Genomic DNA, 21,966 nt, shown 5'->3' with positions numbered 1-21,966 from the left:
TTAAGATGCTCCACTTCCATTTCCCCACGTCTAGTTCATTTCTCTCTAAACATTCTCTACCCATTTACCTGTCCAAATGTATTTTAATGTATCTGCCTCAACTACCTCCGCTGGCAGCTCATTCCATATACACAACACCCTCTGTGTGAGAAAAGTTGCCACACTGGTTCCTATTGGATCTTTCCCAACCCACCTTAAACCTAGTTTAAATCTTAAATCTTAAATCGAGTTCTTCATTGAATTGAATTGAATCCTTTATTTCAATTCATTATTTAAATCGAATTCTTCATTCCCCTATCCTGAAAAAAAAAGATGCATAGGGTGCATTCACCCTATCTATGCACCTCATGGATGTATACACCTCCATAGGATCACCCCTCAGCCTCCCGCTCTCCAAGGAATAAAGTCCTAGTCTGTCCAATCTGTCCCTATAGTTCAGGGCCTTGAGTCCTGGCAACGTCCTCATAAATTTTCTCTGCACTCTTTCCAGCTTAATGGCATATTTCCTATAGTATGGTGACCAGAACTGAACACAACAACCCAAGTGCAACCTCACCAACCTCATGTATAACTATAACATAATTTCCCAACTTCTATACTCAGTTCCTTGACTGATTAAGTGTCAAAAGCATTCTTTATTATCCTATCCACCTGAGGCACCACTTTTAGGAAACCATATGCTTGTACTCCTTGGTAGACACAAATGCTGGAGTAATTCAGCAGGACAAGCAGCATCACTGGAGAGAAGGAATAGGTGACGTTTTGGGTCAGTCTGAAGAAGGGTCTTGACCTGAAATTATTAGAGGCACAGATAGGATAAACAGTCTGAACCTTTTTTCCAGGATGAGAATGTCAAGGATCTAAGGGCATTGCTTTAAGGTCAGAGGGGTAAAATATAAAGGAGACGTGTGGGCAAGTTTTTTTAGAGTGGTGGATGCCTGGAACATGCTGCCGGTGGTGGTGGTAGAGGCAGATACAACAGTGGCGTTTAAAAGGCATTTAGATAGGCATGTGGTTATGCAGGGAGTGGATGGATAGGAATCACAAGCAGGTAGAGGAGATTAGTTTAACTTGGCATGGCATTCGGCACAGATATTCTTGGCTGAAGAACCTGTTGCTGGGCGGTACTGGTCTATGTTCCATAGAGAGAAGCAATTTCTACTGGAATGTGTTCACATTCTCTTCCTCAAAATGTATTTAATAATAATAATAATAATAATAATAATAATAATAATAATAATAATAATAAATGAATTATTATAATTACAATTATTATAATTTTAAGTACAATAATTAATGTAAATAATTAATTTTGTCAATTTCTATAGCTATCCCATTGACAGTGTAAGATCGTCATGAATTATATTATCCAGTTCTGCTTTGCTGCATATTTATATGTGCATATACCCATGTGATGATTAAGGTACATTTTCAAAGAGAAGCAGAAATTGATAACAGGTTCAGGTGGCATCTGTGGTAAGAGAAACAGTGTTAACATTTCAGGTCAAAGACCTGCCCTCTGAATAAATCAGAACAAGCAATATCTTGGAAGGCAGCATTATCCAGAAAGCCAAGTGGACCAGCCACATAATATACCATGGTTGCAAGAGCAGGTCAGAAGCTGGATACCCTGGCATGAGTGACTGACCTCCTGACATTCCAAGGCCATTTCTCCATTTAGAAGACATAAACAGGAGTGTGATGAAAAGCTATCCTGGATGAGTACAGTGCCAATAACTCACAAGACGTTCAACTCTACCAACAAGAAGGCAGCAGGCACTTGGGAATCCCACCACCTACAGGTTCTCTTCTCAGTCACCATACCATTCTGACCTGGAAACGTATCACCATGTCCTTTCTCATTGCTACCTCTAGATACCGATAATCCTCTCCAGCCACACGGAGAGAGGGCTTTCCCCAGAAGAACTGCTGCAGTTCAGAAAGGAGGTGGCACATCACCACTTTCTCAAGAGCAACAAGGGTTATCAGTGCTGGTCCAGTCAGTGAAGCCCATGGACTGAAAATAGTTTATTTTAGATAAAAGAGCACAAAGTAGATTGCAGGAGAGATTTGATGACAAAGGACAGCAGGATTCCTGGATGTTTTGGTTATTATTTAGATGTTAGGCAACACTATGAAGGTACTTGCCAGAGTTAGAATCAAGGTTGAAAAATTACCAAACAACCCAAAGTTGAGATTTTTCAACTTGTTTTTTCCAGAATAAGTAAGGTTTTGTTTAACTTTGTATGTTATCAAATGTATGAAGCGCAGAGCCTTGAGGTACAGCTAAGGAATCATTTTGACAGATCTCAATTTCACAGACCTCATGCCTGACAAAATCTGCTCAGGGCTATATTAGAATGTTTACATAATGGAAGCTGGTAAATCCCATCACAGCTGAAAGATTTTGATAATTACTGAGAGTGATGATGCCTCTGGGGCTCAGCAGCTGAATATTTTAGTTTCAAATTAATAGTGAAACATTAAATTATGCAGCTTTGATAATGGTTTCCATTAGAATCATATTGTCCTTTTTATTTTTGAATAACTTTCCAGTAATAATTTTGTTATGGTAAATTGTAAAGATTGTTCTACATGTGGTACATTACGGTATGTTAAAGCTTTTATGCCATGTTGGCACTTTTCTTACAAATGTCTTAAATGTTCCAAGCAGAGCTGTTTTTAAATTAACTTCTTCCATTTAGTCCATTAGCTTTCTGGTTTGTCTCCTCTTTGTGGGAAATTTTTATACGTAAGTGATAAGTAAGTAAATATAGTGGAGGTCAATTAAAGGCTAATTATTTTCATGGAGGGAAGTCAACCTAGAAAATAAAAATCACGCTTCACCGCGGATTCTTTCGAATAAGATGATTTTAAATGACCTAGATTGGTGGATGGCAACATTCATCCTACCAAGAGCCAGGGAAATTAGCAGAAAATAGAATATAGAATATGGAACACAGGAACAAGTGCTTCAGTCCATAATGTCCATGCCAAACATGATACGAAGTGTAACTAATATGATCCATATCCCTCCTTCCTCTGCATATGCATATGCCTATTTAAAAGCCCCTTAAATGCCCCTCTCATACCTGCTTCCACTACGACTGCTGGCACCGAAACCCCCACCACTCTCTGTGTAAAATAAATCGCCTCGCACATCTCCCTTAAACTTTGACCCTCTCACTTAAAATGTATGCCCTTTAGTCTTTGACATTTCCATCATGGACAGAAAGGTTCTGGCTGTCTACCCAATCTATTCCTTCCATATTTGGTGAAAATTCTCTCAGGTTTCTCGCCCCTCCCCAGGGAGAACTGACTGAAGTATATCAATTTTCTTTTCGATTAATGCTTTTGTTCATAGTGTGCTAGTTGTTTATTAACTAGTGTCCTTCCTGATTCTTTCTGCTTTATAAGCATAACTTTCAGCCAAGGAAGCAAGTGTGATAAGCACTGTGCATATTTGCCAATGAACCCTCTACAGATGACACATTAAACAGCTCAAGCAGCTTCACAGATGTTTCCTCTGTTCAATAATAAACATTTGCTGGCAGGGCATAATGGCCAATATTGAGGTCCTTGTGAGCATAAACATAGCTAACCGTGGGCTTATGGTGATAGAAATGCAACTTGGAAGGAGCAGATACAGCATCAGAATGGATGACAATTATCTCCCAAACAGGGCTTGTGTGGGAAGCTGAGACAGATAGAAAAAAAGTTCAGCCATACAAGTGCTTGAGAAGCAACCTAGAGTAGCCCATCACCATTCACGAGGGTCTCCTGCAAAACGTTCAAGAGGGGACATTGCCAACCCTCAATGAGATCAAGCTCCAGATGGAGGAACTATGGCATCAAACATCAACACCACAGTCTTCCCATGCCCATAGTTGTAATTTGTGATGACTTTGTCAATGATGGACTACCATGAGGTATACTTCCAAAGATGCTCCTTTGAGGTGAGGTAGGATACAGTGGCACAGTAATTAGGTTACTGGACGAGCATCCCGTGAATTAATCCACTACAGATGGAGAATTTACATTTAAGTAATTAAATAAATCTGGAGTAAGAAATTTGTGATGGTGAAATTATTAGATTGTTGTAAAAAACCCATCTGGTTCGCTATTATCCGCCAGGAAAGAAAATCTGCCATCCTTACCCAGTCGCGTCCCCAGGCTAAATGTTAGAACTGACACACTCAGTCAGAAAAAGAAAATAACTTTGAAGGTTATGCTCATAAATGAATAATGTTTACTAGCATCATCATCGTCACTCATACACCTCAAATTATTGCAAGGTTTATATTTTTAACCATAAATTTAAGTTAATAAGGCTTAACACTCCATCAATATACAGATTTTTTCTCTTTTTACAAGACCAAAGAAAATATTTTATGAAAAACTCGCGCATTAGTTTTATTAGATTCTAAGGCCTTAATATGGTTATGGTTAAATGTAACTTTTTATGCAAACAAAACTAATGGAATGTCATTTTTAGGTAAATAATTGTTTTGATTTTCCTAATATGTTAGTGACAATGGCGTGTACTGTCATGAAGAGACCAAGGCCAGGAGGGTTTGTTTAGCAAGTTCCAACGCTTGGTGCTTATCTGAAATCTCTCCCTTTGCAATTTTAATGAGATTTCAAGAAAGTGGGATAATGTTTCCATTTATATTCCATTTTACATGAAAAGGTTGTTTACTAATGATTTTTAATTATTTGCTTCCTATAGGGGCAAACTTGGGGATGGAGGGGAGGAGGGGAGGGATTGGAGGGTAGGGAGGGTGGGGGAGGGGGCAGAGGGGGAGGGGGAAGGGGGGGGAGAGGGGGGGAGAGGGAGCGAGAGAGAGGAGGGAGAGAGAGAGGAGGGAGAGAGAGGAGGGGGGGAGAGGGGGGGAAGACAGAGAGAGGCCAGAGAGAAGGAGGGGGAGACAGAGAGGGGGGAGAAGGAAAGAGAGAGGGGGGCGAGAGAGAGAGAGAGAGAGAGAAAGAGGGAGAGAAAGAGAGAGAGAGAGAGAGAGAGAGAGAGAGGGAGAGAGAGAGGAGAGGGGGGGGAGAGGGGAGAGAGAGGACGGGAGGGGGGGGGGGGGGGCAGCTCACGGGAGAGCTGGAGCTCACGGAGGGGGGGGGGCGGCAGCAGCTCACGCGGGGACATCACTCGCAGCACAGACGCAGCACGCAGAACCCACAGCACGCAGAGCCATTGTGACGTCATCAGCCAAAGCCGCTCGGTTTCCATTTTCAAAGACATTTCAGATTTGTGAACATTTTCATAAATAACTCGAGAAATAAAGCATGAATTTTTCAGATAAGACAATTTTGGACCAGGGGATAAATTTTGGACTTCACGGGTTCGCGCGTCGTTTTTTTCGAGTAGATGTGATCACACACAGATAAATAAGTACACACACACACACACACACACACACACACACACACACACACACACACACACACACACACACACACACACACACACACACACACACACACACACACACACACACACACACACGCATCCATCCATCCAAGATCAGAGTTTTATAGTTATAAAAGGATGATAACTGTTCGTGGCTCTGAAAGTTCTGTGTAGCAGGTCATTGGAATGTTTTCTAATTTCAGAGAAGAACTGAAAGAATGTCGCAGGAGAATGGAAACTTTAGAGACAGAGAGAGATAAAGTGGAAAAAGATATTGAAGAACAACAAACTGCTAACAATATGTAAGCCTGAGGTTTCCTAACTGTGGGAATCATTTTTTTCAACATCCTGTTCTCTCTTTCTCTCTCATATATATTTTAACTGATGAATAGGATGTTTTTATGAAAAACAGCGTATCAGCAGTGTCCTAGGAGACACAAGAATGTTGGAATCTTGAGCAAAAAGCAAAGTGCTGGAAGAACTCCAGGGTGGTACGGTGGCTGGCGGGTGCAGCGGTAGAGTTGCTGCCTGGTTTTTGGTTTCCTCCAATATTCTAAAGACCTGTCAGTTGGTAGATGAATTGGTCGCTGTGAATTGCCGCTGGCATGTAAGGGAGGCTAGAATCTGGTGAGTGGGGGCAGTGGGGGAGCTGTTAGGAATGTGGCATTCACACAGAGCTTATGTAGGGGTTGGTGGTCAACAGAGGCTTGGTGGGCTGAAGGGCCTGTTTCCATGCTGTATCACTCTCTAACCATGACTATACCAATTCTTGCTTTCAGACATCATGAGTTTGCTGATCATTAATGTTATTGATTGTTTTCTCAGGGCTGCTTTGTTTCGCCTTCGAACACAACACCGACGGCTGTGTGAAGAACTTCGAGAGGAGGAGGATATTTATTCCAAAATTAATTTGATATTGCAAGAGAATGAGTAAGTTATTGAAAACAGAAAAATACAGATGCTGGAAATAAAATGAGACAAATACAGAGTAGTCAAGCAGCATCTGTGGGAAGAGTATGTTTCAGCTGATGGCCTTCCATCAGAACCTTCTGTTAATACTGTTTCTTAGTTAGGGGGTTTAGTTGAGGGGGTGGGGGGGAATAAAGGGGATTAGTGTAAATGGGTGATTGACGGCGGGTGCATAAAACAAACTGGGAGAACTCAGTTGGTCAGGTAGGATCTGAGGGGGGAAATGGACAGTCAGCGTTGTGGGTCAAGACCCTTCATCTAGACTGATGACTGGCACAGGCTATGCTGTAACAAGCTATGAACCTAGAACTCTATAACAATGCAGCATTGGGAGCATCTCAGACCTGAAACATTAACTCAGTTAACTCTGTTTTCCTTTCCACAGATGCTGCCGGACCTACTGTGTGTTTCCAGCATCTGTTTTTATTGCTTATCTTTCCTCGGCTTTTTGCCAATGATTTTAAATCTATCCCCTTTTTGCTACTGCCCATCTGACCCTGCAAAGTATTCTCCTCACATATTTCATGATTCTGCATTTATTATTTATTGTATGATAGCACAGTTATAACTATTATTATTTTAAATTAAGTTAAAATAATGTTGTTTTAACTTAATTAAATGAACTGAATTATTTTTTACATAAATATGTAGTGAATCTTATAACATATTTAGATTGTTTGCTATTTGTCCGTTGGCTTAGAGATAAATACAGCTATTAGTCCCCTGAGTCAGGTAGGATTTGTAAGCTGTATCATGACTTGTCCTACATTTCATCGAGATTTTTTTAGCTGGCAATCTGTTGATTCTGAAGTAGGTTAGTTGAAATTTAATACTGAAGCTGTGATTTTGTCAGTTCTCCTTTCTGATTTCTTGGGATATCCAATCATATTAATAACAGCATATAATCCTCCAACACTTTCACCACCTCGGACGGCCACATCTCCCCATCTCCACCCCTTTCTGCTTCCCAAGGAGGCCGTTCCCTCCGCAACTCTCTGGTCAACTCGTCCCTTCCCACCCAAACCACCCCCTCCCCAGGTACTTTCCCCTGCAACTGCAGGAGATGCAACACCTGTTCCTTTACCTCCCCCCTCGACTCCATCCAAGGACCCCAACAGTCTTTTCAGGTGAGGCAGAGGATCACTTGCACCTCCTCCAACCTCAACTACTGCATCCGCTGTTCCAGGTGTCAACTTCTGTACATTGGCGAGAACAAGCGCAGGCTCGGCGATCGTTTCGCTGAACACCTCTGCTCACTCCGCCTTAACCTACCTTATCTCCCGGTTGCTCAGCACTTTAACTCCCCCTCCCATTCCCAATCTAACCTCTCTGTCCTGGGCCTCCTCCATTGTCAGAGTGAGGCCCAGCGCAAATTGGAGGAACAGCACCTTCTATTTCACTTGGGTAGCTTACACCCCAGCGATATGAACATTGATTTCTCTAACTTCAAACAGCCCTTGCTTTCCCGCTCTCTCCATCCCCTCCCTCTTCCCAGTTCGCCTACCAGTCTTAGTGTTTCCGACTACGTTCTATCTCTGTCCCTCCCACTCCCCTGACATCAGTCTGAAGAAGGGCTTCGACCCGAAACGTCACCCATTCCTTCTCTCCAGAGATGCTGCGTATCCCGCTCAGTTACTCCAGCATTTTGTGTCTACCTTCGAATTAAACTAGCATCTGCAGTTCTTTCCTACATATATTATTTATCCATTCTGGAACGTTTTCTTCTGTATTCTGAGCAAAGTATTGGAGATTTTAACAAAACTTTAAGGCACAGAATTTGGTGTGCTCTGCTATTTGGAAGCTTAAAATCTCAAAAAAATTTCTATAAACAAATCGAAGGCTCATAATCCCCTCATTTTACACTAACTGTAATGAACGGTACAAAATCCGTTGCCATTCCCTAGCTCGAAGGAATGGAATAAACATCATTGAAAGCTCTTTCTCTTCACAATGTATATACCATGTGTTTATTTACTTGCTTCAATGCCAATGTGGGATATATTAATATCCTGTGGGATATATTATTAACCTGTGGGATATATTAATATCAATCCTTAAGCTGAAAATAATCTTCAGACTAACAAAATTATGATTTCATCCTCTGCACTTATATTTCTACTTTAATCTGGTTATTGTTAACCATTTCAGTAGTTTGCTTTATGGTTTAAGTGATAATTGTAGCCTTTGGTCCGCAAGCCTAGTTATTTTATAATTACTAAATTAAATGATTTAATCATATTAATTTAATTCATTTTATTACCAAATCATACATTTCAAAGTTTGGCTTACTTGACCTAACATATTTCATGGTTCATGCAGCCTATTTGTTTTTGTGGCAAAAGTACAAGATGGATAAATTATTATTTTATGATGGCAATGGCATGATGTTATTTAAGTGGTATACGTTGACCATGGATGGCCAGCATGACATTTCCTTTTTAAAAGTTAGGAAACTTTTGTTCAGATCTGGTTTACAGAGTCTTTTTCTCCCTATTTCAGGCGTGAAGTCTTCCAAGTTGAACTTGAGCAAGCAAAATTATTGAAACTCCATGAAGAACATAAGAAAGACGAGGAGGAATATGAAATATATGAGGCAAAGCAAAGGCTGCAAACCAAAGAGGCAGCTATTTTACAAGCAGAGCAAAGGATAAAAAAAACAGCAATCAAAAAGTTGGTGAAACTTCAATCAGAAATCTACTTTAGTCTTTTGTCATTTTCTAAACAGATCGTGAACTGCTCTGGTACTTTTCAGCACCATTCTCTGCACCATTTACTATTCATGTGAACAATCAAAATGCCTCAATAATGGCTGACAGCAAAGTAGCACTTAATGTAAAAATGTGTAGTTGTCACACTTCAGGAAGAATGTGGGAGCAATAATGAGAGTGCACAAGAGATTAATCAGGTGATTGCCTGGAAGGGAGGGCTTTACGCAAAAAGAGAGGTTGTATAGAATTTTTTTTTTTCATTGGAACTTTAGAGGTTGATCGGTGGCCTTATGGAGGATTATAAAATGATGAGGGGTATAGATAGGATAAATAGTCAGAATCATTTTCCCAAAGCAGGGAAATCTAGAGCTGGATGCCACAGGTGAGAGGTGAGATGTCCTAAGGAGATTGAATGGTAAGTTTTTCACAAAGAGAGTGGCTGTTATATGAAATAAGCTGCCAGAGGAGGTAGTGGCTGCTGATACAATTTCAACTGTAAAAAAGTATTTGGACAGGTACTTAGATATGAAAGATGGAGAGGGATATGAACCTGATGTAGGCAAATGCAATAAGTGTAAGTAAATGTCATGGTCAGTCGTGACAAGGAGGCTGAAAGGGTCATTTTCTATTTGATTTTATGATCCGTACTGTTCCATTTTCAAAATGGAACATGCACATAATATATTGCACATTTACTGTTTGTCCACATCAATCAATTTCTAACCTGTGATTTTCTTCAGTGTTATCAGAAAGTATTAAGCATTGGCCGAATATTGAAATGTTCCATGCACAGTATGTTCATGGTGATCTTAGGTAGACAAAAATGCTGGAGAAACTCAGCAGGTGAGGCAGCATCTCTGGAGCGAAGGAATAGGTGACGTTTTGGGTCGAGACCCTTCTTCATGATGATCTTACTCATTTTAATGGATCATTTGTATCATTATTTGTGACATTTCTTTATGCATGTCTGATGGATAAAATTCCTTTGCTGAGAATACACATTTCTATTTTTTTTTTTTACCAGGACTTGAGGGCCTGAGCAAAAGGATGAGGTTAGGCAGGCTAGAACCTTATCCTTAGAGTGCAGGAGACTGTGTGGTGATCTTATCAAAGTGTACAAAATCATGAGGGGAATTGATAAGGTGAATGCACAAAGTCTTTTTCCTAGGTTAGAGAAATCAGAAACTAGACGGCCTAGGTTTCAGGTGAAAGGAGAAAAATGGAATAGGAACTTAAAGGGCAACTTGTTCACACAGAGGGTGGTAGGTTTATGGATCGAGCTGCCAGAACAATTAGTTGAGGCATGTACAATAAGAATATTTATGACCATTGCGCAGATACATAGATAGAAAAGGTTTTGAGGGATATGGCTTAAACGTGGGCAAATTGGACTAGCTTAGATAAAGCATCTATGATTCTTTGCCTTTATCTTGTGCCAAGCCAGTTGAAGCACTCAAACAGAAATTGTATGGATTTAGTATCAGCAGGAGACAATTGAAGAAGTAGTAACTAGTTGGGCTGAGCATCCTTTTCTTCATTCCACCACCTTTTGTTGTTTCAGTTTCATTTACAACCTGGTCATTTGGAAATGATTGAGAACAGATGGAATGACACTGCAGGTTAACATCCAACCTATAAATCTGGGAGACATAGGTTTAAATCCACTTTCAACATTACACTAAAGAGAGTCTGAAGTAGGGTCTCGACCCAAAACGTCGTCTATTACTTTTCTCCAGAGATGCTGCCTGATCCGCTGAGTTACTCCAACATTTTGTGTCTGCCTTCACTCTAAAGAGAAAACTGGGGAGGGGATAGTTTGGGTGAGAAAGGATGATTGAAGCATGTAGTAGTGGAAGGAGTGGCCACTACGGAAAGTGGAAAAGGGGTGGAGATGGAAGAGTGGCTGGTGGTGAGTCAACGTGATCGCATCAACAGTCACCTCCTTACAACTCCTCTCTCACATTCATTAAGGGATCCCAGCAACCCTTCCAGGGGAGACAGAGGTTCACATTCACCTCCTGTAACCTCATCTACTGCATTCAGTGCTCAATACAATATACAATACAATACAAATTTATTATCATTTGAGCCCCAGTGAGACTCAAACGAAATGTTGTTTCCACAGCCATACAAACAAAGACACTGTCTTAAAGACATACACATAATTAAATTCACACAAACATCCATCACAGTGAAGCCACTGTGATGGAAGGCAAGTCTTTTCTCTCCCCTGTTCTCCGTGTCTCTCCCGATGTCCAAGCCCCAGGCGGGCGATGATGAGTCCCACGGCCATTTTAGGCCGCGCGGGGCGATTTACGGCCCCGCTCCCGGTCTGAAAGTCCAAGGTTGGAACCCCCACGGGCGATGGTGAGTCCCACGGCCATGAAGCCGCGCCGGGTGATGTACTGTCCCGGTCCGGGTTGTTCCAACCCCGTGACACCGGCTGGAGATGTCGCGTTGCGGGAGCTCCGGGAAGCGGTCTCTCTCTCTCCTCCCAGACCCGCGAGCTCCCGATGTCCCAGTCCACCGGACCTGCGGCTGCGTTGCTGGACTCCCGTTGTGGACTCCTTTACATCGGCAACGGCAAATATATATTCAGCAATTATTTTGCTGAACACTCCGTTTGGTTTGCCTTGGCCTAATGGATATCACATTTGTGAACCATTTTAACTCCCTTTCCCATTCCCATACCAACTATTCTGATCTGGGCCTCCTCCAATGCCAAAATGAGACCACACACTGTTTGGAGGAACAATGCCTCATATTCCGTTTGTGTAGCTTACAGCCCAACGGTATGAACATTGAATGCTTCAATTTCACGTAATATCCCCCTCCCCCCCCACCTTCTCTGTGCCCCACCAGGTACACACCCATTTGTTCAACTATTCCCCTTTCCCCCATCCTTTTCCACCTATATCACTCCCTCTGGCTTTCCATTTCTCTTCTCTCCTTATCTTACACGCTATGTCTCCTTTTTATCTCTAGCTTTTGTTCACCCATTTGCCAATCAAAACCACCCCTCATCTGTATCCACCATCACCTGCCAGGCTTTGTCCAGCCCCCACCTCTCTTCCAGCTTTCTCCCCTGCACAATAATCAGTCTGAAGAAGGGTCTTGACCCAAAACGTCACCTACCCATGTCCCATAGAGATGCATGACCTGCTGAGTTACTCCAGCACTCCAGCGTTTGTTTTATGTAAACAAGCATTTGCAGTTCCATGTGTCTATGGTCCCTATCAAAGTATACAGCAGTCTCAGTATACAGATCAGCTACAGAAATGAGCCGAAGAATGGCAGATGGAGTTTCATCAGAAGCAAGTCTGAGGTCTTGTATTTTGGGAGGTTGAATGGAAGGGGAAAGTATATAGTTAATGGCAAGACACTTAACAGCATTGATGTATTTGTGATCTTGGTGTCCAAGTTAATAGCTACCTGACAATGTCAACACTATCAGATAGAGTGATAAAGAAGGCATATGGTGTGGTTGCCTTCTCTGGTTGGGGCATTGGGTATAAGAGTCAGAAAGTCACGTTGTAACTTTAAGGGGTTTTGTTTTGGCTGCATTTGGAGTATTGTGTGCAGGTCTGCCCAATTACAGGAAGGATGTAGAGGCTTTGGAGAGAGTGCAGAAAATGTGTACCAAATAATTGCCTACATTAAAGGGCATTAGCTATAAGGCGAGGTTGGACAAACTATGTTTGTTTTCTCTGGAGCATTGGAGTTTGAGACGAGACTGATAGATGTTTAAAAAAATGAGAGGCATAGATACAATAGACAGTCAGAACCTGTTTCCCTGGGTGGAAATGTCAAATACTCACGTGCACAGGTTTAAGGCAAGAGAGACAAAGTTTAAAGATGTGGAGGTCAAGTTTTTTACACAGAGGGTGGTGGGTGCCTGGAATGTGCTGCGAAGAGTGGTGTTGGAGGCAGATGAGAACATGGCACTTAAGAGGCATTTGGATAGATATATTGATCTGCAGGGAATGGAGGGATTATGGATCATGTGCATGGAGAAGCGATTTGTTTAATTTGGCATCCTGTTTGACACATACATTGTGGGCCAAAGGGCCTGTTTGTCATTCATTGATTAGATTCAAGGCAGAGATTGAAAGGTTATCAGATTCAGGGAGAAGTCAGGAGAATGGGATTGAGAAGGTAGATTAGATCAGCCATGATCGATTGGCTGAGCAGACTCGATGGACTGAATGGCCTAATTCAGCTCCTATGTCTTGTAATCTTAAGGGGATAAAAGCATATAGAAGTAGTGCATGAAGGGTCACTGCAGTAAAAGATCAGCAGTTGGATTGCAGAACTGGAATGGGGGTCTGAATGTCCAGTCCTGGTTCTATTTCTTATGTTCTTATCAACCTAAGATCAGCATTAAAATATATAATACATAAACTAGAATCTGTACATATATTTATTCCGAATAGATTAATACAGCTCAGGAATTATCATCGGTTAAAATCTTCCTTCATTGAACTCAGGAGATTATAGTTTATTGAAAGCAGATGGATAGATGTGGGAGGAAATCTCCAAACACGGCAGCTACAGATTGAATCATCGCATGGTTGCAACACAGAAGGAGGGCAATTGGCACATTGTGACCATGCAAGCTCTCTACCAACCTAACTCACTGGTTCCGCCCACCCCTAGTCCCCAACTCTGTGGTTGTGCAAATCAGCATTTATGCACCCAATTAACTCTTGAAGGCCACGTTGGAACCTGCCTTCACCGCATCTCATAGTCATAGAGTCTTATAGCATGGAAACAGGCCCTTCAGCTCAATTTGTCTACACCAGCCAACATGTCTCACCAACACTAGTCCTACCTGCCTGTATTAAGCCCATATCCCACTAAACTTATTTTAAATGATAATTTTTTTTTTATCATTTAAAAATAAATTGGATAGTTATATGGACGGGAAGGGAATGGAGGGTTATGGTCTGAACGCAGGTATATGGGACTAGGGGAGATTATGTGTTCAGCACGGAATAGAAGGGTCGAGATGGCCTGTTTCCGTGCTGTAATTGTTATATGGTTATTATATGGTTAAACCTGTCCTATCCAAATACCTGTCTAAATGTTTCTTAAACGTTGCAATAGTATCTGCCTCAACTACCTCCTCCGGCAGCTCATTTCATGCACCCACCACCCTTTGAGTTAAAGAGTTACCCTTCAGGTTCGTATTCCTATCTTCCCCCCCTCTCCTTAAACCATGTCCTCTGGCACTTGATTCCCCAACTCTGGGCAAGAGACTCTGTGCATCTACCCGATCTATTCCTCTCATGATTTCTACACTACATAAAGGAAATATTTTTCTTAGGTTTTTAATTATCTCCCCCTTTATACCTGTGATCCTTCCACCAATGGGAAATTCATAGCCATTCAGTCGGCAGTGGCGCAGTGGTGGTGTTGCTGCCTTACCGCACCAGAGACCTGGGTTCGATCCTGACTACATGTGCTGTCTGCTTACAGCCCAGTGGTATGAATATTGATTTATCTGACTTCAGGTAGCCCCCGTATTCCCTCTCTCTCTATCCCTCCCCCACCCAAGTCGCACTAGCTTCTCGTTTTCACCCAACAAATAGCTAACAATGGCCTGTTTCCTTTATCATCGTTCCTTTTTTGCATATCTTTTATTAGTTATTCTTTATCTCTCTACATCATCGTCTATATCTCTCCTTTCCCTTATCCTTAACCAGTCGGAAGAAGGGTCTTAACCCGAAACGCCACCCATTTCTTCTCTCCAGAGATGCTGCCTGTCCTGCTTAGTTACTCCAGCTTCTTGTGTCTATCTTCGGAGTTTCTACATTCTCTCTGTGACCGCGTGGGTTTTCTCCAGGTGCTCCAGTTTCCATCCACACTCCCCACAAAGACGTACTGTTTTGTAGACTAATTGGTTTTGTTAAAATTGTAAATTGTTCCTAGTGTGTAGGATAGTGTTAGTGCATGGGGATTGCTGGTCGGCGTAGACTCGGTGTGCCAAAGGGCCTGTTTCCGCACTGTGTGTCTAACGTCCGTCCAGAATTCTCTTTTTTTTTTCAATATTATCAAATCTTCTCTCAGCCTTATCCAAAGAAAGTGTTCCGAGCCTCTGTGAACTATCTTTATAGTTGTACCTCCCTTATCCCCGGAACCAGTCTCACAAATCTTTTCTGGATCTTCTGTGATGACTTTTTACCCTTAATATTCCAAATACATTTTCAGGGCTACAGGGCTAGACCACTACCACACCTGGGCCAGTCTGACCATATGTCCCTGCTCTTAATTCCTGCATATGCCCCCCTCAGGAAAACCGCTCCTACTATTACAAAGACCATCACAACCTGGCCTGATGGTGCTTCTCAGCAGCTGCAGGACTGTTTCGACAGGACCAACTGGGAGGTGTTTGAACACCGGGACCTGGAGGTGTTCACAGACAGTGTACTGTGTTACATTAAAAACTGCATGGACACAGTCACAGTGGACAAACGCATCCGGGTCTACCCCAACCAGAAGCCCTGGATGACCCGGGAGGTCCAGCGGCTGTTGAAAGAGAGGAACACCGCTTTTAGGTCTGGCGACAGGGCTTTATACAGCACGGCCGGAGCTAACCTGAAGAGAGGCATCAGAGAGGCCAAATCAAACTACAGGAGGAAGATCGAGGACCACCTGGACAGTAATAACAGCAGGCAGGTGTGGCAGGGGATCCAGTATCTCACCAACTATAAGACCAACCTTGGAGCTGTTGAAGGTGACGCCTCGCTGGCAGAGGAGCGGAACCACTTCTTTGCTCGCTTTGAAGTGGAGCCACCCGAGACAGCCACATCATAGCACATGGTCCGCAGCAGCCTAACCCTCAAGATAGAGGAGCATGAGGTGAGGCGCACTCTGCGGGCCATAAATCCAAGGAAGGCTACTGGTCCTGACGGCGTCTCTGGACGCGTGTTGAAGGACTGCGCAGACCAGCTGGCTGGAGTCTTTACAAGGATTTTTAACCAGTCTCTGGCCCAGTCCACTGTCCCACCCTGTCTGAAGTCCTCCACCATAGTCCCCTTGCCCAAAAAAACCAACATCTCCAGCCTCAACGACTACCGGCCAGTCGCACTCACACCAGTGGTGATGAAGTGTTTTGAAAAACTGGTCCGGGGTCATATCACATCACTTCTGCCCCGAAGCTTTGACCCCCACCAGTTTGCGTACAGAGCAAATAGATCTACAGAGGACGCTGTAGCCACAGCTCTCCATGCTGCACTGTCTCACCTGGAGCAGCGGGGGAGCTACGTGCGGATGCTCTTTGTGGACTACAGCTCTGCTTTTAATACCATCCTTCCCCACAAACTGGTGGACAAACTGGGGGACTTGGGACTTCCACACTCCACCTGTACGTGGATAAATAGCTTCCTGTCGGGTCGCAGCCAGAGAGTCAGAGTGGGCCATCATACATCCACGGCCCTCAGCCTCAGTACCGGCTCTCCACAGGGCTGCGTACTGAGCCCCCTGCTCTACACCATCTATACACATGACTGCACCCCCGCCCACCACAGCAACACCATTGTCAAATTTGCGGATGACACTACGGTGGTGGGACTCATCTCCGGGGGGGACGAGTACGCCTACCGGGATGAGGTGGAGCAGCTGACAGTGTGGTGTGAAGAAAATAACCTGCTCCTCAACACCTTAAAGACAAAGGAAGTAATAATAGACTTCAGGAAGAACAAAACGGACATGGTACCATTGACTATCAGAGGGGACTGTGTAGAGAGGGTGGCGGATTTCCGCTTCCTGGGAATCCATATTGAGGAGGACCTGACGTGGAGCGTGAACACCACTGCGCTGCTGAAAAAGGTCCAGCAGAGACTGCACTTCCTGAGGGTGCTCAGGAAGAATAACATCACTCAGAGACTGCTGCTGTCCTTTTATCGGTGCTCCATTGAGAGCATACTAACATACTGTGTATGCGTGTGGTACACCAGCTGCACAGCGGCTCAGAGGAAAGCGCTCCAGAGGGCCATTAACAACGCCCAGAGGATTGTCGGCTGCCCTCTCCTTACCTTGGAGGACTTACACAGTTCCCGCTGCACCAAAAAATCCCAGAATATCATAAAGGACATTTCCCACCCCGGACACTCCCTGTTTGAACTGTTGCCGTCAGGCAGACGGTACAGATCTACAAGGACAAGGACAAATAGACTAAAAAACAGTTTTTACCCCACTGCTATAAAAGCACTAAATGTAGCCGCCAAGGAACGCAGGGGCGATACAGACTAAGGGACTGTGGTAACTGTGGAATCGACAGAAGGATGGAGGGTTGGGTGTGTATGCGTGCTTTGTCCGTGATATTTATTTAGTTGTTTATCTTTAATATTTTACCTTGTATGTATCGTTAGCTTTTAGAAATGTTTGAATGCTGCACTGACTGGCTGACATTTTAAATTTCGTTGTACATGGTTCATGTTACAATGACAATAAAGAAACTATTCTATTCTATTCTATTCTATTCTATTCTATATTCCTTTACTGCATGGGGAACCCAGAGACTACCTATGTGGCCATGGTGAGAACATGCAAACTTTGCTCCGAAAAACCCCCCCCACAAAGTGCTGGAGTAATTCAGTGGGTCAGGCAGCATCACCTGAAGGATATGGATAGGAGTCCTGACCCGAAACATCAGCAATGCATGTCTTGCAGAGATGCTGCCTGACCTGCTGAATTAGTTCAGCCTTTTGTGTATTTTTTTGTAAACCAGCATCTCATTGAAACCTACAAAATAATGAAAGGCCAAGATTGAATGGATATGGTGAGGTTGTCCTTCTACACTAATCTAATTTGCCCACATTAGTACCATAGCCTTCTAAACCTTAAGTGCCTTTCAACATAGTAATTGAATTTGATTCTACCACTCATCTGGCAACATAACTGAACCCACTTCCTCCTCCTGCATCCAAAGAGCAGTGAAAGATTATGGTTAGTGCCACCTTCCTTGGTGAAGAGAGATGGAGTGTATAGTACTGATTTTTATTCTTAACTCGCCTCATTTTTCCGTGTACCGCCATTTGACTGTGTACCTATGGAACTCTTATCGATTCCCATTAACGTTGGTAGCTAATGTTTGCTCATTTGCATTCCTTCTTTTTCATTTTAATTTCTCCTCAGATACTTTTGCACTCAGCCTGCTTCTTGATGTAGTTTTCTATTTATGGGCTAAATCAGGAAATGTTTGTATTTTCAAAGTAATTTTGTTGCCTTTCCAACTGGCCTTCCAGCCAAACTCAGCAAGAAATGTTATAAATAACAATTCCTCCTGTCTGTAAGCAGATGAACCACAAAGCACCCAAGGAGGATCCTCTCTCAAAGGTCGGAAGAGTCCATCTGCTTACAAAAAATGTCACCCTCTGGGATTTAGGAATAAGCAGCAAACCTAATAACTATCCTATAAAAGTAGATGATTCTTTACAAAAGAAGCACTGGCACAGTCTAATTATATATTTTTACATCAGGATTATTTACCGTCCCCTCCCTTTCCCCTCCCTTCTGTGCCCTTCTACCCATATCTCTCCCTCAAGCTTTACATTTCACTCCTCTTCTTCGCTAACCTAATTTTGTATTATTACTTCAGGAGTCTCCTGATACTAATACATTTAGTAACAGTTGGAGATGATATTAATTTCTATAGTCAAAACAAAATTGATTGTCAGTAAGTAGGCCATTGGTTATGCATCTTCCTCGATTTCTGTCTCCTGATGAAAATTAGGCAAAGTAAAAATCAGATTGTCACCTTACCACCATGTGTAATTGATGCCACTGTTTTCAGCTTATTAAAATTTAAAAAAATGTAATTCCTTAATGAGTCATTGCAATATATGGAAGCACAACCAGAATTACATTTCATTGTTATTCATTCTCTTTTGTCATGTACGAAACAGGTTCTGTACAGATTCAAGAGAAAAGTGGAAAAAAACCACAAGCACCACAGAAAGCACAATACACTGAGGAAAAGACAGGGATCATGTTGGGAGATGTGTTAGATAGCTATGCTTCTAAGTAATATCAAGAGCAAAACACAAAATGCTGGAGGAACTCAGTGGGTCAGGCAACATCTGTGGAGGGAATGGCTTCCTGGAATGGTAACCTTTTCGGCAAAGGCGAGAGGTGAAAAGGAGATGAAAGAGTGTCAGATAAGGAGAGAAGAAGAGGAGTGAAATGCAAAGATGGAAGGAGTGAGAAAGGAAAATTGCGTTGATAATTGCACAAAATTGTTCTCCAATGATTCCCAGGACAGTAAATAATCTTCATGGAAGGTATAGGTGACTGTATTATATTGTATTGCATTACTGTAATATACTATATAATATAATGTACTATATATTATTGTATCAATTATATTGCTAATATTTATTATCTTCTATCCATGAACAGGAAACCTGTGAACGATCTTAAAGATCGAGAACTGGAGCATAAGAAGGCAGTCGAGAATGCTAAAAAGTATAACCAGAAGGCAATGCAGTTTCTGAAAGAATCTATGGCTAGGTAAAACTGCCAGGCGGACTTGATAAAACAGAATACTCTTTATATTTATAAGAATTCTATATTGTCATTTTGCTTTTTCCAATACTCGAAAATGGGAACCAGTGTAAATGGGAGATTTTAAAATGGAATGATCCCAATTATTTCTTATTATTATCTTTAGTGTTCACAATTATTGTTATTATTTCATTTTGTCTCATCATGTTCTGGTCTGAATGCTCTGAATCTTTCATTTGAATTGCAGATTTAGAGATATCCTGCAGAATTCTCTTGCATTCTGCAATGATTCTATTTCACTGGAGGCATAAATTAATTATTACCTTCTCAAACATGGAAACATATAAATGTGTTCATTTAGCTGTTATGATATAATTCACTTAAAGCAACCCAGGCTGAAATCCATCAAAACTGCTGTGGAATCAGAAACTGGACGATTTAATAATAAGCTCGGGGATTTCATAATTGCGGAATAGTTGATTTATTATTGGGCATTTTTGTGATCATTGCTCCTGCCAGAAATGGTACAGAGCAGGTTAAACACTAAAAAGTAATAAAAGCTGTATATATAGAAGTTGATCTAAAAATTAACTGAATAAAAATCGGGGTGTTTCTTAACGTAGAGTTCGTCAAGAACAAACTGAAAAAGAACTGAAGACAAGGGAAGACCTGGATAAAAGGATGCAAAGTGTATTGTCACTGAAGAAGAACATTGCGTTTGAACAAGTAAATGGGGCTTTAATTGCTATCTTTATAAAGAAATCTAATGTGCAGTATTTTTATTAATTGATACGTTAAATCATAGAGCAATCAAAAATCAAGGTGATATGGTGTTGTGCCATACCTGAATGAATTAGAATAGTTTTATGCATGTTTCCAAAAGCAATGTGCTCCAATCTCATTCGACCCATCAAAGTGAACATCAGGTATTTCTCGCAGAGAATATGGGAATTATGCATGGATTGCAGTGGATACAGTTATGTAACAGAGTTCGGGAATATTTCCAATTGATCAAAGGAATTTAAAAAAAGAAATAATAACAACTGAAAACTGTAGAAGAAAGAAGATTTATGTGATCAATATTGTTTTAGTTACTTTCACATTTATTTAAATTTCTTCTGAGTATTTATCGATGAGCAAAGGTTAAGGCTGATTCGAATGTACTTACATTTTATAATTTATTTAAGATACCCAGCCTCTGCCCTGCTCTTTTAACTATGGTATTTATGTTTCTGCTCCATACTGACCCCAAGGATATTGATGGCAGGTAATTTGGCAATGGCAGTATCTGATATTTGGTGGTTACACAGAAAAGCTGGAGAAACTCAGCGGGTTATTTGGTGGTTACTTGCTACTAATCAGGCCATGCCTAAGTGTTGTCTGGGTCCTGTTGCATGCAGGCATGGGCTGCTTCGTTTGGCAAGAAGTGATGAGTAGAATTGAATATTGTTCAATCATCACTGAACATCCCCATTCTAACTTTAAGAAGGAAGGTAGAGCATTGATGAAGCATATGAAGATGGATGGTTGATGAAGCAGATGAAGATGGCTGGGTCGAGAAAATACTCTTACAGAACTTCTGCAGTGATTCTTGGAGCAGTGAGGAGTTATATCTGACAATCACAACCATCCTCCTATAGGTGAGGTTGTCTGATCAGGAAGTCCATAGGCCAATTGTAGACTGAGGCCACTAGGCCCTTATTTGGCCTTATGGTGCTGAAAACTGAGCAGCAGTCTATGAATAGCATCTTGACATCGTTTTTCTTATTGACAAGATGATCTAGAGCTGAACGTATTGCAAGAAAGATGGCGTTGCTCATAGACCTATCTTTACTGTACGCAGTTGCAGGCATCAAGATTATCCAGAAAACCAGTGCATATTACCAGTGGGCCATGACCAGTCTTTCAAAGCATTTTGCTGCACTTAATTTTAAGTCTACTGGGCAGCAGTCATTTAGATGGGTCACTTTATCTTTCTCGGGAACTGGAATGATAGAAGTTTTCTTGAAGCAGATGGGAACAGGAGACTGTTCAAAATGAGAGGTTGAGGATGTTGGGGAAGACTATAGCCGGGTCTATTGGAGCACGATTTCAGAAACCACCCTGGAACACCATCCAGGCCAGCTGATTTAGGGGTAGTAATGAAATGCATGAAACCTGGCGAATGCCCCCCAGTACCAAAATGATTGCTCTTACCAATTTCCTGCCTGAGACAGCTACCTCAAATCAGGACCTTGTATTTCATTTGTTCTATGGATAAGTTCACAAAATGGTGTTCCTATCATGAAGACACAAGGACGTGCAGATGATGGAATCTTGAGCAAATTAAAAGGCTCCTCATCTGTGGAGGGAAAGGATTGTCGCCAC

General features: G+C 42.1%; 1 protein-coding gene across 1 annotated transcript in view; it reads left to right on the top strand.

Moving 5' to 3' along the window:
• The window catches only part of cfap74 (cilia and flagella associated protein 74), a 134,130-nt gene that overhangs the window by 26,837 nt on the left and 85,327 nt on the right, over positions 1-21,966 (top strand). Inside the window, exons 5-9 of the mRNA XM_055659016.1 lie at positions 5,620-5,718; positions 6,242-6,346; positions 8,885-9,055; positions 19,495-19,605; positions 20,223-20,325. Coding sequence (XP_055514991.1) covers positions 5,620-5,718; positions 6,242-6,346; positions 8,885-9,055; positions 19,495-19,605; positions 20,223-20,325 — 589 coding nt within the window. The remainder of the gene's footprint in view (positions 1-5,619; positions 5,719-6,241; positions 6,347-8,884; positions 9,056-19,494; positions 19,606-20,222; positions 20,326-21,966) is intronic.

The sequence above is a fragment of the Leucoraja erinacea genome, chromosome 30 (genome assembly GCF_028641065.1).
Source record: "Leucoraja erinacea ecotype New England chromosome 30, Leri_hhj_1, whole genome shotgun sequence".
Classification (NCBI taxonomy): domain Eukaryota; kingdom Metazoa; phylum Chordata; class Chondrichthyes; order Rajiformes; family Rajidae; genus Leucoraja; species Leucoraja erinaceus.
Note: the sequence above shows the minus strand (reverse complement) of the source record. Positions and strands in the feature narration are given on the sequence as shown.